A 27,866-nucleotide genomic window follows, 5' to 3' on the forward strand; every position below is an offset into this window, starting at 1 on the left:
ATAAATAGAGAAAACAAACATTTACTGTCAGTAGGAGTAACAGAATTCTTCAAGATAAAATAAAACAAAAATTTTTTACACCATCTTGCTGATGCTGGTAAACCGATGCAGGGTTTAGTTAGGGCTGGTGCAGATTACAAGGCTTTTACCACAATTTGACAGTCTCAGACTTTTAATTCATTGATACTGAGAGTTGAGACTAAAACCCTGACGTTGGCACAGAATCCACGCCCGTGCAAAATGAGACAACAGTTTGGGACAAATAAAATGTCTTGTGGTGTGAGCAGCACAGCAACACTGATATTTTCAAAGAGTTTATCAGATAACTCATTAAGATCAATGACAGTTGTTGGCTCAGGATCAGAGTAGAATATAAAAAATATACCTATCTGAAAGGATAAAGAGGCATTTTAAAGATCAAAAAAGTTCTCTACCTTTTAAAAAGATATAATAAATAAATAGTTAAACAAATTGTTGAGTGTACAACGTGAAGACATCTCTAATCCACTATCTGTGATCACTACTGTACTGGTGCCTATTTCAAACATAAATTAAAGTTATTCCCTCCCAGATCTACTTCCCCAAACACATACACACACAAACAAAACTCCCTGTCTTATACTTACATATAAGAACACACACACATTCATTTAAGATGTCTGATGGTTACTTTGTCCTTGATGCGTACTCTGCCTGACGCGTACTTGGTTTCCTGTCGTCCGTCGGGGTAGATGGTCTTAACCGTCCCATCAGGATCCTCTCTCCTCTTGTACTGGGAAGTGTGGATCTCTCGCTGTCCGTTGGGGAAATCGACCATCTTCTCACCTGATCTGAAAGAGATGATGAGGCAGAATGCACACGGAAATTTTCCATCTCAAGCAACTACAAATTCATAAAGCGATACTAAATCCCATCTAGACATAATGCTCATTCAATTGTGTCTGCCTTTACCAACTTAATCCATCGACAATATTTCACTTAGAGTAAACCTCATAGTTTACAGAACATGATACTGTCAGAGTGGAATAAGATGATTTTTCCAAGCATCTGTCCTCCTACTGGTTACCTCATGGTGTACAAATATTGTTTATTTATTTATGAGGATATCTGTTAGCTGCCAACTTAATGACAGCTAGTCGTCCTTGGTCCCACTGTCTTTCTGACACTGGAGACACCCTGAAGCTAAACCTGAAATGTGGAAGCGACTTTAGTCTCACGGTGAAAGGTGAACGATGGTGCCATCAGGGAAGATTGTCCTCTCGCTGCCGTCAGCCTCCAAAAACTTGATGGTCTGGTCTGGAAATAAGATCTCTCTTTTCCCCCCAGGGTGTCGCTTCTCTGTTATGGATGGAGAAACAATGTACTGGAAGCTGTAGTCATATACTAGAGAGTCCATTTTCCATTAGAGATGTTCAAAGGGTAAAAACATTTGTTCAAACTGAGTTTAAGTTTGTCAATACATCAGGCCACTGTACTGAGCGTTCATTTAAAAACACTATCTGGGTTTTGGGTAGTTGTATGATAGACATTAGATAATATTGTTGATGTTTGTATTGCATTATTATTCAATAAGACTCTGGTTGCCTATGGGAACTCCTTCACATGAAATGAATACAATGAGGTTTATAATGAGAATTTAATCAAGTATGAGTGAAAGTATTTATAAATACTCTTGTGCAGAATTTCAGTTGTCTATCAGGTATCAAGTGCTTTTTCAGTATTTTCTTTTTTAAAGAAAAATTTTTCTGGGAATACAATGCTCAGCCCATCCTAATATACTGTTCCACCTGCTTCTTTAACATCCGTTACTAATCGGGCCAAACTTACACCCATAACTAACACCTCCACCACGATAATTGGTCTCCCCAAACCCAACCTAGCAGAATTAAACAACCTCAATATCACAGGAGATAACCACTCAATCAATCTCACCTCACTGCCCTCTTTGCGCAGCTACAGAGCACTGAGATGCAGGGGGGGTCGCTTTAAGAAAAGCCTAATCCCCTCAGGGGTAGCCACCTTAAAGAAAAGGCCTGAGTGCCTGAGTGTACGCTGTACAGTGCTGTGAAAACAAATTTTCCCTTGGGGACAATAGAGTCTAATATTTTGTTATCAGACTGTGTTAAAAACAGCAGATTTAAACCTGCAATAACTGATTTGTTTTGCCACTGGGGGGCAAAAACAACTTTGACTTTTCATCCCTTTTAAGGTGATATGGTGAACTAATTAACAAACACTTGCTTTTTTACTGATTCAGCAGTTATGGAGCAACAATCATTTATTTGGAGTTGTGTTTCTGTCCACCTGATGAATGCAATTCCAATATTCACTCTCCTCTGTTTTTAGTTGCTGCCAACTCCTGAGGGATATATCCGGTTCTTAGCTGCATAATGACCCACTATGTTCACCAGCTAGTCGTTAATTGTGTCAGGCCAGCTACCTGCTGCTGAGAGCGATGACAGTAAACCAAAAGAGTAAAGTTGTGGGCCAGACAGTTAAACAATGAGCTGAATTGCAAATTGTTTTTACATTGTTTTCAGTTTCAAATTGTCATTTGATACGTTGTTATTATAAAAATATAAATTGTGTAAACTTTAAAGATGAGAAATATATACTATAAATCATATACAATATAAAACTCAAAACATAACAGTACCCTGACTCATGTGCATCTCTTACCAATCTGCCTGTTGGGGAAGTGAAGGATCTCCAGACCACTTGGGTAGGTGGTATGTGTTGTCTGTGAACCAGCATAGTAATACACCTGTAACACACATGTTCACGATCTTAGTGGTGAAAAATAAAGACACCAATATTACCATCATTGTTCGACAAGCGTAATTAGCAGCGCAAAAATACAACCTACAATACGTTTTTAAACATACATAAAGGTAAGAAGGGTACAGGAGCTCACCATTTTCCCATCTTCCAAAATGTGTTTGATGTCTCCATTGAAGAATGTGACTGTTTTTGCCTTCTGGTCTGCAGAAATTACTTTCTTTGTCCCGTTAGTGAAAGTCTCCAGGCTGCACCCGTCTGAGAGAAGATGTTCCATCTCGGAAGAGCGGTACAAAATTGTCAACAGTTTTCGATTGAAAGTTTCTGGTGATTCAGACTAATTTCTACAAGCTACATAAACAGGTGAAGATGTGTTTAAGTGCCTTTTTCGGTATTATCTGAGGAAATTGTACATTTTAAATGGAGAAATTAAGTTTCTTAAGATATTTTGTTTGTGTATTTTGTGTTATTTTGCGTTTACTGTCGTTAATATATTCTTTATATAACACATCAGCTTGGAATTCACTTTGGACAACAACACACTTTGCTATGAAATATTATCCCCCTGACAGAGCTCAACTACTTAACTTAACCTGTTGTTTTGACACAACCCTTTAAGTTGTGATGGTAAAATCAAGTTTGGGCAGTGACAGACCTGGCACGGGGAGCTTATCGACTTTCACTGCACAAACATGTAATGAGGTCAGCCAGTGCTTTGACACCATCTTTTGTCTTTCCTCATAAATTATTGTCGGGGTGCTTAAAAGACCACTTACCAGAGTATTATATATTTGAATAATTTGATACCAAAAGGATTTACAAAGGTGAACTCTCGAATTTCTGTAGAGTTGTAAAGTGTGAAACAGACACTAATAACAGGTACTCTACTGTAAGATATACTCTTAGAATTAATCATTAAAAGTGCTGATTATTTTAGTTAATCTTCTGTGTTTGGGTCTAACAACAATATAATTAATTCTCATTGGTGCTGATGTCATGGATCAACAAGTCAGTCTAAACTTTTTAGCAAAGTGAACTAGCACCTTGTATCGATCTCAAGTGTTGCTCTCACCCTTTACTGGCTGCTCTCTCCAGTAATTATTAAAGGGTTGCTACATGGAGATCGATTACATTGATTGCACTCCTCCACAACAAAAGCTTGCGACATTGCAATATCTGCTTTCATGAAACCACACTGAAAGAGACAAAATTATACTGAAAAATGTTGTTTGACAAACTATTAATAAGGTTAAAATAAGGGGAATTCCATGTTTATAGGATTAATATGATTTGTGACTTGAAGAGAAGAAGATTATACAGAATATTTTACCTCTGTCCGTCCCTCCTGGTATGCAGTGTGGGCTTGTGCAGTACATCGGCCGTCCACTGGGCGGCACTGTGGTGTAACTGTGAGTTTCTTCCTCAGCTCAGAGTTTTCTCTGATCAGCTGGTCCAGCTGGCATCGAACTACAGACCACTCACCCTCTCTCTGCTTAAACTGCTGCTGAAGGGCCTCCATCTGCTGCTTGAGGGCCTGCACACACACACACACACACACACACACACACAAACAGTCAGAATACAAACATACAATGTGACCCTTTTCAAAAGCATGCAGCTCTGTATGCGACTCATGTGCTGACTCAGTGGGAATATATTTGTAAATGTGTACACAGATTTACACCATGATGTGTTAACGGCTCTGCATTACACATGATGACAAGAGTCTCAATCAGAAACCAGGCAATAGCTTCAAGATAATTTGAGTCAAAACAAAACTGTGGTGTGTCATCCCAAACCGTCCATGTACGGGTAAACTGAAGTTTCCCAAACTACTCATTTGTCTAATCACGTGGTCAGACAAATATTCAAACGACAGAGCATACAGCATATAATTCATAGTATCCAGTAATGCTGGCATTTTAAAAGAGAGAATATAAATAAAAATATAATTAGCTGCAGCGCTACTAACCTACAATTAATCAGAGTGAAAATATATGTTATATGATTTAGTCACTTTGACTGAGACACTGTTGTTGCTGTAATAGAGACGTGTTTATGGTTATTTTTGAGAATGCAGTTTGTGGTGCTGTTGAACTGTATTGTGGTATACAGAGAAATGTTTTTTATTTAGCCTATCTTCAATAATATACAAGAGTTGACAGAATAACAGACACACCTGTCTGCGTGACGCATGACAATTCAACATCACCACAAACTACATCTCTGACATGACCATAAAGTTGAATCAACACTATATCAACACAAAAGATGTTTTTTTTGTTTTTGTTTTTTTTTTTTTGGTGAATTTTGTCATGATTGTATGTAGCATCTTAATATGTTGTGTTTATGTATGGCTGCTACCTTGGCCAGGTCTCTCTTGTAAAAAAAACACCTTTCTCAAACATCAGACTGTTGTCCACTGCATTAGTTGTAGCTAGGGGTATCTATAAACTGGATTGCTGATACATTTTTCTTATGGCAACTTTGTTTTTGTTTTTCAGGGAAATGTGAACATGCTGATTATCTAAGAGGACAAACTCTACATCTTACTGATCTGTCTTTTCCCACGACCTTGTGACATGTCATGAATCTATTCCCAGCAAGTGTTGCTTTGTAATTCAAAATTAAGAATTATTAGCATTATAAAGTGTAAAAGAGGAGGCGATAAAGCTGACACTGAATCATGTTTAGTGAATATACTTTAGTCAAACCATTTCCCACTTTGCTGTGGAATACTTTAGAGTGCAATCATCTAAAGGTCCTTGGAAAACACCTACAGTACTGCATTGGTATATTAAGTTTCTGTGTCTGTCAAATTAGAGTGTCTTTTACCACGCCTCCCGACATTAGGTTTCAAAGAGGCAATAATAATTATTTCCAGTTTGTCAAGCAGATGAATGACATCTAAGAAAAACAGGCACAAACTCGTTCAGGTCTGCTCCAAGGGAGAAAACACACAGTTCTTTAAAGGAAAATATGTGTGCACACATTTTTCAGTGTGAATAATCAGATGAATTTACAGAGGATCAACAGACACCTTTTTAGTTATCCAGAAAACAAACAAACACTAGTCAGATAATTGCACGTAGATTATGAAACCATCTATAGCTACACAATATATTGTCGTCCAGTGGAGGTAGGTGCAAAATCAAGTTTCACATTTTCATCAGACTCTTAATCCTTGTATTAAAAGGCTGAAGTGGTACCTGAAAGAATTGTTAAAGTACTGGTATTAAACAGCTTGTTATCTTCTAAATGCAAAAGACAATGCACAACACTGGTGATACCAGTTCATACTGCCGCATGAGTGGGCAGTATGACTCAAGATAATACAGGAAGGCGAGGAGGAGATATACAGTAAATTATTATCAAGGTATGTCTCTGACACAAATAAGTGTTACACAGCAATTTCACGAGAAGTATCATATATGCGTATACAGACTAGCAGACTATCACACAGCTTTCCTGATCTCTCTCAAAGTATTTCATTGTCTTTGGAGTCTTTGCAGCAAAATTATGGATAGTCCCTCCCCAAAGGCATTGTCGATATAAACACAAAAAATTACAGAAAGTGGGTGTAAATAGGTACATTTGCGTTTATATGTTGACCTAAATACACTGAAACAGATGCTGACCTGTGAGCCGTCTCACTGGGGTTCAGGTAGGCCTGCATCTTTTCTCTGGTGTCAGCAGCCAATGGCACTTGCGGTAGTATATGTTGTGGCCTTTTAGTAGCTGGTACAGTCATAAGGCTTAGTGTTGATGAATTCCACTCAACACATCTACAACTTTTTCCTAAAGTACTACACTAAGGACTGTGCCATATGTTGAATACGGCAGGGTAGTTAGGTCAGCCAGCAAGTTGAACTGGATATATAGTTCCTATCTACTTTCAGTCAGACGCAGAGACAAGTGTTTGAAAGGATTCATGTAAAAATCTGTTTATTTGGAAAACGGTAGGAATCTCACGCAGTTTGTCCCGAAATGTGCAGTTTTGCACAAGTCCTTTTTTCCCCGAATGTCTGTGGTGGTGAGTGCAAAGTTAACATGACGCATAGTCACATTGGCCATATTTATCAGAACTATGCCAGGTCGAAATATCCAGGATTTTCCCTTTAACTTTAGGCTCATTGCACAATCAACAACCACATGAAGTGTTGCTGCTGTTCCAACAGGCTTTGCATGGGGAGTTTTTTTTTAGTGAATCTGAAACAGCTGTAGGCCATCCAGTGCTGTTTCAGAGAACGCTAACATTACAGCTAAGCTAAACTGAAAATATACTAAACAAAACTCACAAATAAACTACTACAAAGAATCATATATATTCATTTCAGAGACCAAAAGTTTCCAAAACTTTCAGCGCATGGTGACAGGGAGAGTAGTGTGTTTAAAAGGGATAAAAAGGAGTGAATGTGATTGGTCATGATTGTCATAGCCTCTAACATGGTTACCTTTAATGCATTCTGGTCCCACCATTTATCCAATTGCGCCCCAGGTGCGCCAGACAAGCCTTGCTGGACTGTGGTTCATGAAAACTGAGTTCTGTATGTGCTTGAAATTTGAAGCCAATGGTCAATAATCAGCATGAAAAACTATTTAGTAATAAGAACTGAATCCTGGATAGAGCACTAAAAAGAGAGGAGGAGATATACAGTAAATTCTTATCAAGGTATGTCTCTGACACAAATAAGTGTTACACAGCAATTTCACGAGAACCATCAAATATGCGTATACAGACTAGCAGGAAAGGTTGTGTTGTGAAACAGGCCAATGATGTCATGAGAAACACTGAAGCAGTTTGTTAAGCAATGCTGCAGTAGACTGGCTGCCAAACCAACATTTGTGCAGCTGAAAGGATATATGGGCGTCGTTTTATCTTTTTATTAGTGTCAACACATCCCCGAAAAGACTCAAAGCGACAATGAACTTAAGTATTTAAGTATTGTGTGTGCTGCTACAGCATGATTTACAGTAGCTCATACTACCTCTGTGCCAAAGAACTTCAGCAATGTTAAAAAAGTATGAAAGAGCAATGTTGTTGCATTAGGTTACCTCATTGCGATCATCATAACAGATGTGGACAACACTGAGTGGACCCCACATTTTTTATAGTATCAAACCCAAGCATTGATCTACTCCTAAAATGTCTGGTCTGGCACAAAACCATATTTTCTCCACCGAAAACTGACCTGTACTTCCTTGGATTCCAGTTTGTGCAGCCTGAGTTGATGTCTCATGGCCTGACTCTCTTCACTGTCAGAAAGGATGTTATCTCCTTTGCAGCCCCTTTTGAGCTTATCTTTCTGATCCTGTCTTTCTCTGCATACAAAAAGTAATGTAATATATCAGAAATAATAAAAAAAGACTGTAAGTATACAGTTAACTACGTTCATCATCTTTGCTTATTTGCACTACACACAATATATATATAAACCATATATATACATATATACCATATATAATAATAATATAATATACCAGTTATTAAAATTCATCAATCATCACCCCAATTCTGAGGCAAAATGAATTCCTGTTCCATATTTCATGTCAATCTTTCCATTAGTTTAGAAATATTTCAGTCGGGAACAAATGGTGCACAAAAAGCTACAGGGTCTTTCATAGACTACAGATTCAAGAAAACTCCATCCTCAATTATTGCTGTTGTCATAATCTTGTAAAACTGAACAACTGATTTGGTTTGCTGATACTATGACACTGAATTAAGCTAACTGGAACATGCCAGAAAGGTATAGCGACATTTTGCCATTTAGATTTGCATATCTGTTAGTTTACATGCATCCTGTAGGAGGAAAGAAAAAATGATAAGACAAAAAAGAAAGCTAAAACTGGCATTACGCTTAACTGAATGCAATGACTCTAACCTATTACCTGGCCAGTGCAGTGCTGCTTAGATGTGGCAGATTGTTGATCAACTGCTTTAGTAGCAGATGGAATAAAAAAAAATTCTGCAAATTCAATCAAAATACCAAAAAGCATTTTTACCTGAGAAATCCCCATGGTGTTGCTGCAAATTTTGTTTCATCTGGATCATCTGGTTTCCTTTCTGGTATCAGTGAGTGTATCTTCAACATTTTCTGACATCCTAGACATTAAAAAATACACAACAGACATTTCAGTGGCATGATTATGGAAATTACCTGAATACTTAAGAGGTTTTGTATGGTTGAAACACACTTGATAATACAATATGTTGTCTGACCACATCTAAAGACAGACACACAGGTCCAAAAGCCTGCCGTCATAGCCTCCTCTCTCCATCACACAGCTTTCCTGATCTCTCTCAAAGTATTTCATTGTCTTTGGAGTCTTTGCAGCAAAATTATGGATAGTCCCTCCCCAAAGGCATTGTCGATATAAACACAAAAAATTACAGAAAGTGGGTGTAAATAGGTACATTTGCGTTTATATGTTGACCTAAATACACTGAAACAGATGCTGACCTGTGAGCCGTCTCACTGGGGTTCAGGTAGGCCTGCATCTTTTCTCTGGTGTCAGCAGCCAATGGCACTTGCGGTAGTATATGTTGTGGCCTTTTAGTAGCTGGTACAGTCATAAGGCTTAGTGTTGATGAATTCCACTCAACACATCTACAACTTTTTCCTAAAGTACTACACTAAGACTGTGCCATATGTTGAATACGGCAGGGTAGTTAGGTCAGCCAGCAAGTTGAACTGGATATATAGTTCCTATCTACTTTCAGTCAGACGCAGTGACAAGTGTTTGAAAGGATTCATGTAAAAATCTGTTTATTTGGAAAACGGTAGGAATCTCATGCAGTTTGTCCCGAAATGCGCAGTTTTGCACAAGTCCTTTTTTCCCCGAATGTCTGTGGTGGTGAGTGCAAAGTTAACATGACGCATAGTCACATTGGCCATATTTATCAGAACTATGCCAGGTCGAAATATCCAGGATTTTCCCTTTAACTTTAGGCTCATTGCACAATCAACAACCACATGAAGTGTTGCTGCTGTTCCAACAGGCTTTGCATGGGGAGTTTTTTTTAGTGAATCTGAAACAGCTGTAGGCCATCCAGTGCTGTTTCAGAGAACGCTAACATTACAGCTAAGCTAAACTGAAAATATACTAAACAAAACTCACGAATAAACTACTACAAAGAATCATATATATTCATTTCAGAGACCAAAAGTTTCCCAAACTTTCAGCGCATGGTGACAGGGAGAGTAGTGTGTTTAAAAGGGATAAAAAGGAGTGAATGTGATTGGTCATGATAGTCATAGCCTCTAACATGGTGACCTTTAATGCATTCTGGTCCCACCATTTATCCAATTGCGCCCCAGGTGCGCCAGACAAGCCTTGCTGGACTGTGGTTCATGAAAACTGAGTTCTGTATGTGCTTGAAATTTGAAGCCAATGGTCAATAATCAGCAAGAAAAACTATTTAGTAATAAGAACTGAATCCTGGATAGAGCACTAAAAACAAAATTTTGATCAATGAAAACATTACAATTTTAAGATGCAGATTGAATCAAAAATATCAAATCCAGACCTGAATATTTATTAAATATACTTTAAATTACCACCATGGGCTCTATCATCTGTGTTGGAGCTGGAGGAAAAGGACTGCTGCTGAGACTCTGGTCCAGATCCAAAACTCTGGTCCTGTTTCAGTTTCTGGATCAAAGGGAACATCATCCCTCCTCAGCTTCACTGGCATGATCATTCTCTAAATGGGAATCCTGGAGGCCAAGGCAGGGAGGATGAGATGGGAGCTTGGGAAACTGGTGACACCGGGCGGATGGGTTAGCTTCATTCTCACTGCTACTGCTTCTTGTTGTGGAATGCATGGGAAATGTACTGCATTTCAGAGGTGTTGAGACTTGACTTGTGTTGTTTGGCACACAAAGACAAAACGCTGTTGTTGTTGTAGCTTGTCTTTGACCTTCAACCCAATCTGAGCCTGCGCCGCTTCCTGGTCTTGACTTTCTGCACCGGCAGAGATGAAATTGTGTTTTTGTTTGATCGCAGTCTGTGGATAGAGTTTCCATGTTAAAGTTTGAGACTCTCTCCATGTGGTCGTTTATGGTCTTAAAATTAACAATCACTTCCTGATTTCTCCAGACCCAAGGGGAAACTTTGTTGTCCCTCAGAGTGGGGGAAACGTTGACTAAGTTTGATTGATGCACAGCGCCGGGATGCTTGGGTGTGCTCTGCTGCTGCAGGGATTGTTCCCGTCGTTCACCTGAGGTTGCACCAGATGAGCTTACAGACATTTTTGTAGGAGGTGTTGTGAATTCAAACTGACCTATCAACCCGTCTTCGTCAGCAGCAATTTCTCCTGCAGTTTCACCCATGCTTTCCATTTCTTGGTGTCTCACGTTTTTGTCTCTGAAAGTCTTGCTAACAGTCAGCTTAGAGAGTGGTTGATTAGTTCTACATTCTGTCTGTCTTGAATGAGGGTTATCACTGTTCTCTATTTCTTCCAAATGGGATTTCTCTCTGGACTTGTTTCTTTCTTGTAATTGGCTAACCTTCACTTCTTCTACATCTGTTGTTGCATCAGTTATCTCTTTTACTTGAAAATGTACAGTTTCAGGTTGGGACATGAGAGAAGCGTTCATATAAGATTGTTCTTGGCTGCGGACCAGGGAAAAGACCTTAGCCTGAGCATGGAACTCTGTTTGGGAGTTTCTCTGGCTGCACCGGGGGTCTTGTAAAGTCCCAAAATCTCGGCTTTGCTCGGGCTGAAAGGTCAGAGACTGGAAGGTTTCAAGCTGTGATTCTTCGCCTTTAAAGACCATAGTTGGCGCAGAGGAGCTACTCTGAATGCCAGAGGTTAACTTCCTGCTGGCCTGCTGTGGGCTGAGGGAAGCCCTCTGCTGGACCTCCTGCTGGTCAGTGACTTTGAAATTATTTCCGTCTGTCCTTGATATGCCCTCACCCTCCCGCAAGAAGTAATGTCTCTCTGTGGAGCTGATCATCCCACTGAGGTTCTGAAAAAAAAAAGATTGAAGAAAAATAATTGTAGTCACATATACATGCTCACATTCAGTTCATTACAACTCGAGTTTTCCCAATTCATATTATTATTTGGTCTTAGCTCTGTGAGGAAAACCTCATAAAAAATCATTTGTCTTGAGTGTTTGAGGTTTTGTGATTTGATGTTTTTGTGTTTTTTTGTTTATTATGTACCTTAAGGTCATCTAGGTGGTGCCCTATCTGCCAATTGTCCTACATAACTAGAGGACACTATGCCTCAGTAAACTACTGTATATGCTCTACTGTTATGAAATATACCTGCAGTTGCACTGGCTCAGAGATTTCATGAGTTTTCAGCTCCTTGAGGTCCTCTTTGTCCCTCACAGCAGATCTGATCAGCATTAGTACCCATGCAGAAAAAAATTATGTTTGGAAAATAAGGAAAATAACAAGAAATATAGCAAAATACACTAATCAAATTATAAACGCAACACTTTTGTTTTTGCCCCCATTCATCATGAGCTGAACTCTCAAATATTGTTCACAAATCTGTCAAAATCTGTGTTAGTGAGCACTTCTCCTTTGCCGAGATAATCCATCCACCTCTCAGGTGTGGCATATCAGACAGCGTGGGTATTGCACAGGTGTGCCTTAGGCTGGCCACAATAAAAGGCCACTCAAAATAGGCCTTTTGTGTACATAGAGAAGGTCTTAGATCTTTGAGTTCAGCTCATGATGAACGGGGGCAAAAACAAAAGTGTTCCGTTTATAATTTGATTCAGTCTAGATTAGTTAAACCAACAAAGAGTTCAACCAACAAAGAAGTAGCATACAATGTTTTAATGTCAGATGTGCAGAAGGTTTATAGGCAACGCCCCAAACCCCTCTGGAGTTGTAGGCCAGCAGTCTGAGTACCTGTCTTCAGGGTTAAATGGCAGGGTGTTCCTCACTCCAGAGGGACTGACTGGGTCCTGGTTTCCATCTTTGTGTACAGTCTGGTCAGTCCATGTGTTGACTGGTAAGTGTCTCTGCTCTGCTGTATCTTTTGTTGATCTAAATACATCTGAGTGGGCGACAACAGGGCAGGACACACTTTAACATTCAGTAATGCAGGTGCATCAGAAAGGAGTGAATCTTCAGGATAGGAGTTGAAGGAAAGTGTCGCTGTGTGCAAGCTGGAGGCCAAAAGCATTTGACTGGATGAATGCCAAACATCTCAGCCTCCTATGAGATAGTTTGGATGAAAGTGAGAAAACTCTACAACACTGTGAGAATAACAGCACATACAACTTTACAGAAAGTGTTATTTGAGTCCCAGGTTGTCTTGCCAATCTCAGTACAGCGGTTTTTAATCTGTCAATCTGTCTGACAGGCTGAAAACAGGCTGAAAACCAGCACTTCTCAGAGTCCTGCTGGATTCAAACACTCACAATAAACAAGCCATGATCACATCATCCATTGGGTTAATAATCACTGTTCCTTTCCTGGTAATAATTGCTATTATGTTTGGCATAACTTGTGTGTTTCTGACATGTAAACACTATGTTTATATGTATTCCATTGAAATATTCCATTTTAATGAAGCTTGTTAGTCAAAACACTACATGTTGTGTTCATGAAAATAAATATTCTGCTTTTTGTTGATTTCTTTATAAAACAAGTCATTTCATCTAAGCACTGTTTATTACCAGAATGAAGACTTTGGAATGGCATCCGTAGAAACCAATTTTTGGAGCGACAAGAAACTAATCATCATTTTATGTGTTATGAGTAAACTTTGCCAATTAAGATATGAAAGCACATGACTAGATAGCAAAACAACAAAAACTGCAGGCAACCCAGACTGCTGGGATTTAATTACACTAAGACTGGTCCTTCATCCCCTGCATAGCTGACTGAGTAATCCAGTATATAATCAAACCATTGTCTGAGGAGGCAGTGCATGATAGGAAGGGGAGGTCAAGGATCCGCTTAAAAAAGTGAAGAAGGGGGTGCTTTGAGGTTTCAGCTAATCTTGTGTAAAAGCAACGTTTAGATCCTGAACCAGATCTGCAAGGAGGTCATGTCCTCTCCATGTCTTTAAAATTTGTCCCTGCAGAAAGTGTGAGGAGCAAATTCACAAGAATTGTGCAGCTTTTGCACCTGCACAAATAGGACAAAAAGGACAAAAAGAAACTGTGTAATTCTCAAAGTACCCGCAAAGGGAGAAATGCACCCCTAACTGTGCTGCCAAGCAAATAGCTTCTCGGTGGTCCAGTGCTATTTGCACATATTCAGATTAGGTAATATGCATACATTTGGTGCAAAAATGTCCCCCTTTCTATGCATCATTGCAAAAGAAAAAGTTAAATTCAACACCAGTGCTAACAGCCACACACAGTTAGAGTGAAATTATTAGCAGCTTCAGAGAGTTGAAAGTGGAAAATAAACATAAAAACTAGTGTGAGAAGCGGATAAGATGGTTACACACTGTCACAGTCCAGCAATGTGCAGAAAAAGCATCTCTAGATGTGCCCAGAAAGATGAGGGGGAGCCCACAGCATCCCCATCATAATAACTCTGACAAAACACTCGTCACACGTGAGTTAACAGAATACATTCTCTTTCAGATCAAACATTTTAAGATATGAGTGGAAAGTTTTGTTCTTGCAGCTGCATTTATAACATTTTCTGACTCAAATGTTGCTTAAACAATGTTGTGTGATAAGCTCCTTCAGTACAATATTACTGGGAGCACTACAGAAAATTGCAGAGGAACATTTAACAACAAAGGCAAATTGCACTCAGCTACAAAACTTTATTGGTGTGTTTGGCCTGTAATATCATTAGCACAATATGTTTTATGACTGGGACCTTGAGACAGGGCAAGTGATGCACAATTCATGGTGCTGTCAACAGCAGCATTCCATTCTTTGTGAATTTTCTCCTGACTCTTAAGAGTTGTCTGGTCTTGTCGCTGAAGCAGAGAAGGAGGTCAAGGCATGCAGAGTTGATTGTGAGGCCTAGGAATAACCCCTCTCCTCCCCCTTTAAAGAAATCCTCCTGCCTTAGGACAAAAATTCCAAGCAAACCCATACTTGTCCTTAGAAAACATTGACAGCAGCACTATGTTTATCTCTTTGTGCCTATGTGTAAATCTATCATCAATTCCCAGGGATCCACATCTGCACACTGTAAGGAGAATCTTTCCATTAGTATCCCATTTAAAAAATTTTTTTAGCATCTGCATAGGAGACGTACAGTTTTAAACAGTGACAGTGAGCCAGGGAGCAAAGAGCTGAGACATTCACAGCTGTCATTCATGAGAAACAGTAAGTCTGTGATTTACTGAACCCTTAGAATAGTATAATGGTTAATTCTTAGTTTGGTCCAGGAAATGGCAATATGCTGTGCAAGAAAGGGAAATGCTTCCATAACCGAAGATAGGTTAAAATAAAGGGCATAGGGGTTGCTTGCAGACGTTTCGCCTCCCACCCAAGAGGCTTCTTCACTTCTTAGTTTTTATTTCCATAATGTTATGGTTGGATGTCTGTCAAAGGTCATATCAGCCTGTGTAATCAGTATCTGACTGTTTTGACTTGGTTGGACAGGAGCATGTCAGGGCTTCACTCGACGCTCACAAAATTCCAACTTTGATCAGATTTCATTATAAACCAAAAAAACTAAAGAATTATTTGCATTTTAAATGTTACAGGCTGGAACACACTCTCTTTGGATCTTAGAACAGCAAACTCCCTGGTATGTTTAAAAAGAAAGTCACGAACTATCTTTTTAACATTGCTTTTAATTTGGGTTGACTTAACTGGTAATAAATAAATAATTGCTTATGTTAAGTCAAACTGTTTGTGTTTGCTTTGTTTGTTTGTTTGTTGCTTCTATTGCCTTTGCTATTTAATATTGCTTTTCTTACTTTTTGTTATTCTGATCTTGTTTTGTTAAGCACTTTGGGCTGCATACTGCCTTACAAATAAGGATATTATTATTATTATTATTCTTGGCCACAAAACGGAAAAGCAACTGTTGACTCACCTCCTCAGGCTAAAAGGCGGAGCTATGAGTAAAAGGCTGAACAGAAAGGCAAACTCAAAGAAGCTGCCAATCATTTGCTTTGCACACTGAGAGAATTACTTTCAGATCTGGCACTGACTCTCACAAAGCAGGACATAAAATCAGGATGACTTTGGAACCCAGACACACGCGAAGACTGAATGAAGAATTCAAAACCTAAAAGAGGATTAAGACTGAAGACACAGAAGACACTTGTTTGGCAGGATTTGTTTTTTGTAGGGTGAGCCTTGGTTAACTTGTCAGTTTCCACTTTGCTCTATGCCTGTAAGACAGATTTTTCTTTTGTAGCTTTTCTTTTGAGTTTGATAGTTGAAATGGCAACCAATGAGACTAATTACACATCCTTGGACGACTGCAAAGCCACAAACAAGGCTCTGTATACATTCTATGCTGCTGTCATGATTTTGATTATCGTTTTGGCTTTGCCTCTGAACGCATCTGTCCTCCACCTCTTCATATTCAAGCTGAAATTCTGGAAATCTAACACCAACAATATCTTCCTTTTCAACCTGGTGCTGGCTGATATTCTCCTGCTCTTCTATTTGCCCATAAACACGTACAATTACCTCCAAGGAGAGCTGAGTGGGAACTACAAAGTTTGCAAAGCAATGCTCTTCATGTTGTTTTTAAACCGAGGAGCCAGCATCGCCTTCCTGACAGTGATTTCCATTGATCGATATTTTAAAGTGGTACATCCTAATCGAACGAATCTCATAAGATATCTCAAGAAATCTCCTCAGATCTCTATCCTCATCTGGGTACTGCTTCTGCCTCTCACCGTTCCCACCATGCTCAAGGACTTTGACTGCTGCAACAGCCACAAGAGCGATGTAACTGAAAGCCTGGTTAAGGTAATGTGTAAATTGAGTATATTTTTACTGTGCATCTATCTTCCAAGTTTTGTTTGTTATAGGAAGGTTTTCAGCATCAATCCCAAAGATCTGGTATACTGCATTAGATAAGTTGAATGAGAAGTATAAACAAAGCATTTCAGTAATGAACTGCTTTACTAAATATAAAAATAAATAAATAATTATTAGATATTCATGACAGATGTTCTTCTCACTTAAAGGGATAGTTTGGGTAGCCTTTTTCTTTGTCACTAACCTCACATCACATATTCCTATGCAAAAGCCCAACTGCATAAGCACGCACTGAAATCGTGCCGCAGAACAGCTGTTTGGGTCCGAAAGTTGCGAGTCAGACTGAAGGCAAACTTCACACTGCGGTGTAATACAGTGCAAAGGGCAGTTGGGCTTATGAGTAGGAATATGTGAGTTGTACGGTTAGTGCAAAAGGTTAAAATGAAAGGCAAAAATGAACACTACCACTAAAATCATGACTCTTATCATAATTGCAATAATTGTCAATATGATTTTTTTGTAATGAGAATTTGTTGTTGCTCTATATTACAATTAATTTCATCCCTTTTCTGATTTAAGGATGCGGTGGACATTATACGAGAAGTGGTCTTCTTCACCCAGATTCTCATCCCCTTCACCATCCTGGTCTACTGCACAGTGCACATTGTCATCCGGCTCAGGAAGAAAACAGTCGGGAATAAGACCAAGTTGAAGAGAGCAGTCTTTCTGGTGATCGCTGTCATTGTGTTGTTCTCCGTGTGCTTCCTCCCCTGCGCCATAGCCAGGATGGTTCTGCTGACAGCCGGGGTCCAAAGCTGGAGTGAACCCTACAGGGAGACTGCTGCTGCGGCCTATGACGGCCTCCTGGTCCTCTCCTTCATTGACTGTCTGCTGGATCCGTTTGTCTACTGCTTCTGTAGCACCAAGTTTAAAGCTCTTTATCTCTCCAGTTATTTCCCGTTCTTAGGGTAAGACGGTTCAGTGCCGTTGGACAGTTCAACAGGAAACACATCACATCAACCAATGTCATTTGAAATTCATAGAAAACTGAGGATGGACAGCTACTGTACAAGGTGTGGTTTCTCTGTGTGGTGACACCTGTACTATCCAACAGGATACTACCTGAGACTGAGTGTGTGCCTACTTTATAAAAGAGGACTCTGAAGGTCATCTATTTATCAAGACAGCACAGTAACTATTTAAGTTTCTATTTTCTATTGGTTTTTAAATAGAAATAGATTTTTGTGGCAAGTGAAATGCCCCTTTTTGAGGGGAATGCCCCACGTCAATGAAAACGTCCTTTCATGTTTGGGATGTTAAAAAGAACAGGAATAATAATACCAACCATAACAACCTCACACAACAATTAATCTAATCTACCACAGTCAAAAAATATTAGCATTAGCTGTAGATGGTGAGAAATGAGATTTTACAGAAGTCAAAGACAGTATTTACTAATAGAACTTTAAGTCTTAAAAATACATTTTATTTACTACCAGGTGTCAGTAAAATCTGTGTGCTGCTGGTCCAGACCGCTTGTTACCAGCTGGGTCTGGTGCTTGTGGGTTTAATTACATGTGAATTTACTCATCTGTGTGTTGATGAGCTGTTTGTTGAAGATGCATCATTGTGTCTCACAAAATACGTCACTGCTTTGTATTTGTCATAATATTCTTTGAAATGGTGAAGCACTGTAATAATGCAATGAGACATTTGTTCTGTGAAATATTAGGCAACTTTCTTGATGGGGAAACAACTGAGGAATGAGTTTGAGGGAAAAAGCAGCTGAGTGAATCAAGAAACAAACAAATATAAGGTTTGTTGTAGATTTAAAAGCCTTTATTAACATGGATACAAGATTAAAAAGAAGACTGATGCGTACTGACTTCAGAATCACAAACAAGCAAACAATTGTGGATATGCACATCATGTGAAAATGTCAGCGACAATATTTGGCTCTGTAAATGTCACATCCACACAACTGACAATGTGTAACAGTGTATGGAAACACTGCAGATCTTTACTGAGTCAATAGAGGAACACACACACGGCTTATATATAGTATGCCCTTAAATAAGAGTGTGTCAGAGTTTACAAGCAAACACAATTTAAACACCCTGCAGTGGTGTTTTTGTCAGTCAGTTGTGTGGATTTGTATTTACACATTTTCATGTGTTCACAGTATAAATCAGTCAGTACACATGCTTCATTCTTGTTCTTTAATTTTGTATCCACATTGATAAAGTATAAAAGCATACTTATACAACATATCTGTAAATGTACCAATCAGCAAAATTACAAGTAGGGCGTGAACTCTTTGTGGCTTTCAATATCTCTCATTTACTGTCCCAAATTATACAAATACAGATTCAGTTTATCTATAAAATTAAGAATTATGGGTGCAAACATCTTCTGAATTATGATTACTTATATATGTGTCATTTACATAATGTGTTCCTGTAACTATGGTCCTAATATATTGTACATTTTTTACATTGTACATCATTTTTCAAAGACATGACAACCATTTGTCACCCTGTTGAGTGAAGTTGTCAACAGAACTGTATTTTGTAACGGAAATACATAATAGAGCAGGGATCACATCCAGAGACTGACACAACATGTTATTACACTGTTTTACACGTGACAATGTGAAAATTCTTGCCTTATCTTTACATGTTTTTACTACTGCTGCAATATGCGAATTTGTAAATATATTTTTAACTTTGAGTACATTTCTGCTGACTGATCCTTCATCTTACTTCAGGTCTGAATTATGTTGATATATGAACTTAAAACTTAAAGCTGCTGTCACACAAACATTCCCATGAAGTTGAGTTATGAGTCAACATGCATTTAAGCAATCCTGAAACTGGAATAAAGAGTGGGTGTGGCTTCGAGTACTGGTTCTATTGTGTCTGAAAAGCTCCATTAATAGAAGGAGGGAAAACAGTCTCAGGAACAAATTGCTGACGCCAGTCTTAAAGTGACAAAGCTCTGGGATGTACATTTGTGTCTCCAAATTATATGAAAGAGGTAAATGTTTGAAACACTGAAAATAATTATTAGCATGATCTGTTTTGTCACTGTAGTCTGTGTCTTTCTGATTGAGTTGGGACTTCCAGGCAAAGTGTGAAAAATATAAATTCTATTATTGAACTTAACTTGATGTTTTTATTTTGTCTGTATTACAGTGAAACAGTACACTGGATATAAAATTGTAATCCAGTGAAATTTAAATTGAAAAATTGTGATTTTGGTACAACAGCATTCGGATTTTTACTTCTAAATTTTACTTAAAATTCAATATATGATCTATTTGCTTTCAGCCCGTTCATATCAGTTTGCCAGTTCGAGTCTTTCAGCATAACCAGTGTTGCGAGCCAGTAGCTGGTTCTTACCCTGGCCGGGACATCTGGGGACAGGATGGTTTTCAGGCCTCCTTTGATCTGATGGAGATGATACGGGGAAAACTGGGAGCTGTGGGCCACACACAAGCCCAAAGAAGATGGAAAGACAGGACAGGGAAGCATGAAAAAGAAGACATAATAATAATAAGTTTACAAAGTGCTTTGACAAAGCGATAAGACATTTCGGCAGGGATTCAAGTAGACAGCAGAGAGTGATATATTGATACAATTACGAAAGTTGATACTGTTAACACTACTGAAGCTGCCAAAAAACAATGTTTTGGGCCAATATTTAAGAACTTTGCAAAACTAAAAACAAAAGATAAATGGCAATTTAAATACCCTCTTACTCCAAAGACAAAGCTTTTATATTTTCACAGTCCAGACTCTCACACCCAGAGGTCAGCAGAAGAGATCAACATTTCAACATTTTCTCTTGCAATAACACATCTTGCTATTTGTTAAATGAATACATTTATAATAAATATATTCTATTAATAGGTCTTATCTTTGAAAGCATTGCTACTTTACAGCATTTTCCACAACTGCCTACAACTTTTGCACAGTACTGTTTATATAATACAGCAGGTTGGCTTTTGTCTTTTATTATGATTTGATCGAGCCAATCTTTCATGAAAAGGGGACAAGAACCAATTTCTGTACATGAATATGAGATTTCCTCTCTAACTTAATACAACATATTTTGCAAGGTGATGTAGATTCTGATATATGGGATGACGGATCTGATAAAATAAATGATATATATTTATATATGTTGATATTCTTAAGTATGGCTTTTGTATTACTATTTGTATTACTGGTCAACCACACCTGCCCACATAGAGCTTGTCAGCCTTTTGGTGTGCATGTAATATAATTGTGGGTGTGGTTTCCATTTTTCAAACATTCGGACTTGACGAAGATTCGAGAAGGAATGACACGTCATCATTATTAAACTTTTCTGGTAAGTATGTTTTTTCACTGGTTGAATTTTAGGCCACATTGGTACTTCTCAAGATCTACAAAACGAGCTGACAGACGACAGACCTGGCATACTGTATTATCAGCTTCTGGTTTGGTCTTTACCCACTCCCTAGAAGCATATCTGGCTCTTAAGTTTAACTCAGTGTGTCTGCTTGATAAGAGCAGTGAGAGAGAACCATGGAGGAAAAACATACTGTTCCTCTCTAAAATCCTAAAGCCCAAACCATTTTCAATATATTATATTATATATTTATATCTATTGTATTATATATTTTATATATGTTACCAGTTATAAAGTACAGACCTTCTCAGCACTCTTGACAGTCTGGGCAGGTGGCAAGCTAATCCAACGCAAGGGAACACAGGCAGGAAACATCAGACCTTCAAGAGAGACTGAGACAGAGATAAAGAGAGTGTAGAAGAGAGAGTAGGAGAGAGAGACAGATAAGATTGTCAAATAAGATGTTTCATGTCTAAGACCTACTTTGTGTGGGAGGAAATACAAGCACAAGAGTCCAAACCACTGCCCAGAAATGCTCATTTCCACCGACACCGACTATAATAAACAGGTTAAGAGAGAAATCTAACTGCTGACAAAGTAAACAACTGAGTATGTGAATACTATCGTCACCATTACTGATGCTTTATAAAAGGTATTTAAAAAACAAGCAAGATGTCCATGTTTTAACAAAACATGTCAGTGGCTTACTATTAACATCTGATGCATTCTAATAAAAGTTGTTAAGCATCTTATCTGATCAGAGATACAGCATTGACAGCTCTGTATGTACCTGCATCATGCAAGACACATTTTCTCTTAATGCCAACCATGCACACAGTAGTTGAGTCTGCACGGTTCTCCTTTCAACATCAGCTAATCCGTCTGTTGCACAAGCCCACAGTTTGCTCAAGGTTGAGTTTAAAGAGTTTTGACAGTGGCTCACTAATCAGAAGATCGGCCGTTCAATCCCCAGCTTCCCCCAAATTGTTTCTAATGGCATGTAAGTGTGTGTCAGTAATTATCTGGCACCTTGCATGGTAGCTTCTGCCATCAGTGTATGAATGCGTGATGAATGGGGTGAATGCTGACTTGTAGTGTAAAGCACTTTGAGTGGTCGGAATACTAGAAAGTACATTTAACATAATATTGTGAGCATTATGTAAAGCAATCCCACAAAGCAAGTAACTAGGATGCCAAGCGCTACATTTGAGTGTAAACAACACACACGTTCTGACCGGATATTTGTGATATTTTCTGCAATGCTTTATTTTTCTTACCCAATTAAAATATGTCTAAATAAACTCTATCTATACATGTGTTCGGTTGTAGAAGTTCTTTTGTGCAATATGACATCATGCCTGGGACAAAGGGTCATGCTAGCAGATTTCACTTGTAGGAAAGTCTGCTAGTAAGTGCACAGCTTTAAAGCAATTCAAGTTTATGTCAAAGGTGTTTAAATTATTAGTATGTAACCTGATGTTTGACTTCAGAGAAACAAAATATTTAAATGTTGATCCACCTGTCACAAGCTTCTTCTGCACGCATATAACACGAGTACAAATCCAAAAGGTTGGATTTAAATAAGTCGACCACGCTTGTTTGTGTTTAGGTTGTGGAATGAACAATCCCTGTAAAACACGACATCATGTTGAGATTATGAATCAAATGCATAAAGGACAGAGGTTTTCAATATAATATAATCTATTGATCTAATCTTCTTTAGAATGTTTCAAGAACTATTTCAAAGAGAAATCCATACTGATATGTGCTCAATACTGTGTTATATAAAACTTGTAAGTTAAAAGCTGCTTTCAAGTACACAGAATAAATAGGTGCAACAAAAGAAAGTAGTACGAGAGGTCAATGAAGAAGTCAGGGAGGTGTCAGTTAGGCACAGTCTGAACACAGCATACAATCCTGTGAAGAGGGTTGTTCAGTCATAATAACTGCAAACACTAGTGTGGGTGTACAGTGGATTAACCAGGACTTGTGTAAAACTGAGATACTAGTCCACTCATATGGCTTCATATTATGTGGCAGCCACCTGATCTAATGTAACAGTATGCAAAATCACAGGACTTTTTTTAATTTTAAGGCATTTTAATTTATTAGGATTTGACAATTGCATTTTACTGAACATGCTGGCATCTGCAATAACTACAAAGTACTCAGCAGTACAGTGTAGAAAAACCCAACATGCTGTACAGCATGTTTACCCTCACAGTGTTTCCATAGTTCTCATTCATCACAAAGTAAACTCTATATTTGTGTTCATCATCAGTACTTCAAAGTAGCTGTAGTAAGTAAGTACCTGTCCTCACTGGGGTTTTCCTTCAGTGCAAGCTATTGTGAACGCCACTATGTTTTCTAACATTACTCAAAAAAGGGTTGCAGCAGTTTCACGGTATACTGTGGTATGAAACGTACGTAAGATGTTTCATGTCTGTCTGGATCTTTTAAATAAACAAAGTGTTTGTTCAACAAACACTACACCCTCTTCTTTTTCTAATGATGCAACACTATACCAAACATGTACAAAAAGAAAAAACCTCCACATCCCTGTTGTACCATGTCTAAATGTTGACCTTCTTGTTCGGCCTCTTCAGGCTCAATTTTCAACCCCTTTGGTTCTACAGTTTGTTCAGGTTGTATTTGCACTCTGTTGGTAAAAACTCCAGTCACACTTAACTGAACATATCAGTTATCTGCAATAGCCCGCATACAACAAACTGAAACAGCCCACGGAGATCCTGTGTATGCATTAGCCATTCATTTAGACAAAGATGAGATTTTTATCATGTTTGGAATATTTTGAGTCATGTAGCCTTTGCTCTGGGCAGGCTGTGTGGGACTCTTTGAAACATGGTGGTGGTGTCCATGACGTCACCTATAGGTTTCCGAAGAGCCATTGTGAAGCTACATGTGGGTGGTCTTGGCAGTGCCTGACTCTGGCTAATCCAAAAATGGGAGCAGAGTAGGTGCTGAGGAAATCATCCAGCTGCTAGCCACCTGAGAGGACACCCACCTGTCACTCAAAGTGGCCACGTCCTTAATTATGCATAACTTTGAGCCTTAATATCATTTAAATGGGTGAGTTATATAGAAACTCACCCTAACGAAGTTGTCATGAAGGGGAAAATTATCTAGAGACCAAAACCTTTTTTTCATACCAGGCTGTAAACATGTTTATCTTTGCTGTAAAGTTGGCCATTTTAACATGGGGGGTCTACGGGGATTGACTCAATTTTGGAGCCATCTTTAAGTGGCCATTTGAAGTGCAGTTTTTGCCATTTCCACGTTGGCTTAATTTTCAGCTCCGGAGATTGCCGTTTGTCGCAACAGGAAAGCTGGTGGTGGCTGTCAAGTTGAGACTAGCAGCCTCAGAGCAGGAATATCATGGCAGCAGCAAAAACAACAGAGAAAAGTATTAATACAAAGACAAACAAATCCATGCCATACTCTGTCTGCTTTTATAAAGTCTGTAATGGTTTAATGTCTCAACAGTCTTCAGACTGAAAGCAGTTTTAAAGGATTTATCTCATTAAGATAAGTGGATAGGATAGAAAGAGAAACATTTATTATAGATTTATCCTAACTGAATCTGCTCTGTGTGTTAAGATTTGAGTTTGTTGGAAATTAGTTGTGGTTAGTTGTGTGTTGCACTGGCTGTTAGTTCTTCTAAATTCAACAAGTGAGCAACACTTTTGTTTTGTTAAATATAAAATTGTAAAGAACACATTATAGGCTAAATTGTAAACACATTTGCCGGTTATAAAACTGTGGATCATAGATTTATTTTATTTGGCAAATGCAAAACAATTAAAACACAACACCTACATTTTCTAGGCATACACGTCAGAAACTAAAAAGGCTGCAGCATTTGCAAGTGTGCCATAATTATTTTTTTTTTTTAAATGTCACTACCAGATGTTCCAACTAACTAGATAAAATGCAAGGAGCCATCCTGGGCTTTTAATGAGAAAATCCTTTCTTCTTTTCTAGCCTTAACAGCAATGTGTACTGTTCAACACAGACCTGTTCCAAGTAGAGTCAGCAGTCTACCCTGCTCCTGTAGCACCATGTGGATCTGCTCAATTTGCTGCTGAACCACCTCACATGGATGATCTGGAGCCTGCCGACGGACAATTAAACAATAATCTGATGTTCTACTGCTGCCTAGTGGCAAGTAGAATTGAACTAAAAGTGAACATGCCCGATTACATGGAGCAGTATTGTCAGTATCAATCAATGTTTGATGTTCAGTGGACTCCTGTGGATATATGCACATGCATAAAGAGAGAGCATGTGCTGGTTTACACAGAGTGACCAGTATCTACAGTGAGGAAAATAAGTATTTGAACACCCTGCTATTTTGCAAGTTCTCCCACTTAGAAATCATGGAGGGGTCTGAAATTGTCATCGTAGGTGCATGTCCACTGTGAGAGACATAATCTAAAAAAAATTAATCCAGAAATCACAATGTATGATTTTTTTTTAAACTATTTATTTGTATGATACAGCTGGAACTAAGTATTTGAACACCTGAGAAAATCAATGTTAATATTTGGTACAGTAGCCTTTGTTTGCAATTACAGAGGTCAAACGTTTCCTGTAGTTTTTCACCAGGTTTGCACACACTGCAGGAGGGATTTTGGCCCACTCCTCCACACAGATCTTCTCTAGATCAGTCAGGTTTCTGGGCTGTCGCTGAGAAACACGGAGTTTGAGCTCCCTCCAAAGATTCTCTATTGGGTTTAGGTCTGGAGACTGGCTAGGCCACGCCAGAACCTTGATATGCTTCTTACAGAGCCACTCCTTGGTTATCCTGGCTGTGTGCTTCGGGTTAGGGTTAGGGTTAGAAGACCCAGCCTCGACCCATCTTCAATGCTCTAACTGAGGGAAGGAGGTTGTTCCCCAAAATCTTGCAATACATGGCCCCGGTCATCCTCTCCTTAATACAGTGCAGTCGCCCTGTCCCATGTGCAGAAAAACACCCCCAAAGCACCATGCTACCACCCCCATGCTTCACAGTAGGGATGGTGTTCTTGGGATGGTACTCATCATTCTTCTTCCTCCAAACACGGTTAGTGGAATTATGACCAAAAAGTTCTATTTTGGTCTCATCTGACCACATGACTTTCTCCCATGACTCCTCTGGATCATCCAAATGGTCATTGGCAAACTGAAGACGGGCCTTGACATGTGCTGGTTTAAGCAGGGGAACCTTCCGTGCCATGCGTGATTTCAAACCATGACGTCTTAGTGTATTACTAACAGTAACCTTGGAAACGGTGGTCCCAGCTCTTTTCAGGTCATTGACCAGCTCCTCCCGTGTAGTTCTGGGCTGATTTCTCACCGTTCTTAGGATCATTGAGACCCCACGAGGTGAGATCTTGCATGGAGCCCCAGTCCGAGGGAGATTGACAGTCATGTTTAGCTTCTTCCATTTTCTAATGATTGCTCCAACAGTGGACCTTTCTTCACCAAGCTGCTTGGCAATTTCCCCGTAGCCCTTTCCAGCCTTGTGGAGGCGTACGATTTTGTCTCTAGTGTCTTTGGACAGCTCTTTGGTCTTGGCCATGTTAGTAGTTGGATTCTTACTGATTGTATGGGGTGGACAGGTGTCTTTATGCAGCTAACGACCTCAAACAGGTGCATCTAATTTAGGATAATAAATGGAGTGGAGGTGGACATTTTGAAGGCAGACTAACAGGTCTTTGAGAGTCAGAATTCTAGCTGATAGACAGATGTTCAAATACTTATTTGCAGCTGTATCATACAAATAAATGGTTAAAAAATCATACATTGTGATTTCTGGATTTTTTTTTTAGATTATGTCTCTCACAGTGGACATGCACCTACGATGACAATTTCAGACCCCTCCATGATTTCTGAGTGGGAGAACTTGCAAAATAGCAGGGTGTTCAAATACTTATTTTCCTCACTGTACATGCAAGGACCTGCTGTGATAAGATGTGTGTGTCTAACGTGTTTTGGCTGGAAGGCATTCTGGTTTAATGAGGTTAATGTTGTTAAGAAATACAGTAGTTGTTTGCTTCTTCTGCAGTTGATTTCTTCTGTATCGATTCTGAGAAACTGACACTGTTTTCAAAGTCCATTGTAAGTCAATAACCAATTTTACTGAATGAACATATTTTGTACTTTTCATTTGATCATTGACAGTTTGTATAATACAGAAATGTCACACTTACTTGTTGCATAGTCTGATTACCGGCCTGAAAGGCATCTGGCTGGTATTGTCCAGTGGGGATAGCATCATCGAGGCTCAGAAGAGAGGAGAAGGTAGGGTGAGTCTTGCCAACCACTGGTTCACCCTGTAAGGCCAGCAAACCGAGTCTACCCTCTTGGTGCTCAACCCTGCTGATTCCAGTAGGTGGGATATGTGCAGGAGACTGAACTGACTGATTTGAGTCTGTGCACGTTCTATGGTACAGTCTCTCCATGGGTATTTCAGCAGACATTGTTGGACGATACTCACTCAACCTATACACAACTCCTTTGTACCGAGCTTGTCTTCATCGGAAAATCGCCAGCTACAAAAAAATGTACAAATGGATTATAATTAATATAAAAATGCCACAGTGCCACCCTGTGCCTGAAACAATATTTGTTTGTGTTTGAGAATCACTCTCAAAAGCGGGACAAAGCAACTGGTAGTGGGAATATATATGCTAATAATTAATGCAGACCCTTAAGCCTAATTCATTACTTAATGTGTTACACTAAAATTAAGATATAGGCCTAGAGAACTACAGCCCTACCTCCTCTCCTTGCTAGCCT

At 39.0% G+C, this 27,866-nt stretch overlaps 3 protein-coding genes across 3 annotated transcripts; 1 reads left to right on the forward strand and 2 right to left on the reverse strand.

The window, feature by feature from the left end:
• Positions 1-298: 298 nt before the first annotated feature.
• Positions 299-10,455, reverse strand: si:ch211-140l13.3. The gene is made up of 8 exons (XM_038727732.1): positions 10,341-10,455; positions 8,785-8,884; positions 7,971-8,100; positions 4,109-4,312; positions 2,915-3,055; positions 2,680-2,764; positions 1,218-1,338; positions 299-830 (listed from the first exon to the last, which is right to left on the reverse strand). Exons 1-8 carry the CDS (start codon positions 10,453-10,455, stop codon positions 647-649), a joined length of 1,080 nt encoding a protein of 359 aa, XP_038583660.1. The 3' UTR covers positions 299-646.
• Positions 10,452-27,709, reverse strand: LOC119909487. Its single transcript, XM_038727733.1, has 7 exons — positions 27,278-27,709; positions 25,101-25,197; positions 21,369-21,457; positions 20,072-20,150; positions 12,655-12,802; positions 12,058-12,130; positions 10,452-11,753 (listed from the first exon to the last, which is right to left on the reverse strand). Exons 1-7 carry the CDS (start codon positions 27,545-27,547, stop codon positions 10,452-10,454), a joined length of 2,058 nt encoding a protein of 685 aa, XP_038583661.1. The 5' UTR covers positions 27,548-27,709.
• On the forward strand, positions 15,816-19,580 carry gpr31 (G protein-coupled receptor 31). The gene is made up of 2 exons (XM_038727262.1): positions 15,816-16,658; positions 17,250-19,580. Exons 1-2 carry the CDS (start codon positions 16,122-16,124, stop codon positions 17,640-17,642), a joined length of 930 nt encoding a protein of 309 aa, XP_038583190.1. The 5' UTR covers positions 15,816-16,121; the 3' UTR covers positions 17,643-19,580.
• Positions 27,710-27,866: the final 157 nt, after the last annotated feature.

This window comes from Micropterus salmoides, unplaced genomic scaffold (genome assembly GCF_014851395.1).
Source record: "Micropterus salmoides isolate LMB-PRFRI ecotype aquatic unplaced genomic scaffold, ASM1485139v1 Ms_hic_scaffold_18, whole genome shotgun sequence".
NCBI classification, from domain to species: domain Eukaryota; kingdom Metazoa; phylum Chordata; class Actinopteri; order Centrarchiformes; family Centrarchidae; genus Micropterus; species Micropterus salmoides.

Excerpts from the sequence above, each read along its gene's own strand:
- si:ch211-140l13.3 (XM_038727732.1), bottom strand. The coding sequence starts at position 10,455 with ATGATGTTCCCTTTGATCCAGAAACTGAAACAGGACCAGAGTTTTGGA. Across the intron at positions 8,101-8,784 it reads ACACCATGGGGATTTCTCAG|AGAAAGACAGGATCAGAAAG; the intron begins GTAAAAATGCTT and ends TTTTGTATGCAG. Across the intron at positions 1,339-2,679 it reads CTTCCCCAACAGGCAGATTG|AGAAGCGACACCCTGGGGGG; the intron begins GTAAGAGATGCA and ends CATCCATAACAG.
- gpr31 (XM_038727262.1), top strand. The coding sequence starts at position 16,122 with ATGGCAACCAATGAGACTAATTACACATCCTTGGACGACTGCAAAGCC. Across the intron at positions 16,659-17,249 it reads TAACTGAAAGCCTGGTTAAG|GATGCGGTGGACATTATACG; the intron begins GTAATGTGTAAA and ends TTCTGATTTAAG.
- LOC119909487 (XM_038727733.1), bottom strand. The coding sequence starts at position 27,547 with ATGTCTGCTGAAATACCCATGGAGAGACTGTACCATAGAACGTGCACA. Across the intron at positions 21,458-25,100 it reads GCTGACTCTACTTGGAACAG|TCTCTCTTGAAGGTCTGATG; the intron begins GTCTGTGTTGAA and ends TCTCTGTCTCAG. Across the intron at positions 20,151-21,368 it reads CTGTCAAGAGTGCTGAGAAG|CTCCCAGTTTTCCCCGTATC; the intron begins GTCTGTACTTTA and ends TGTGGCCCACAG.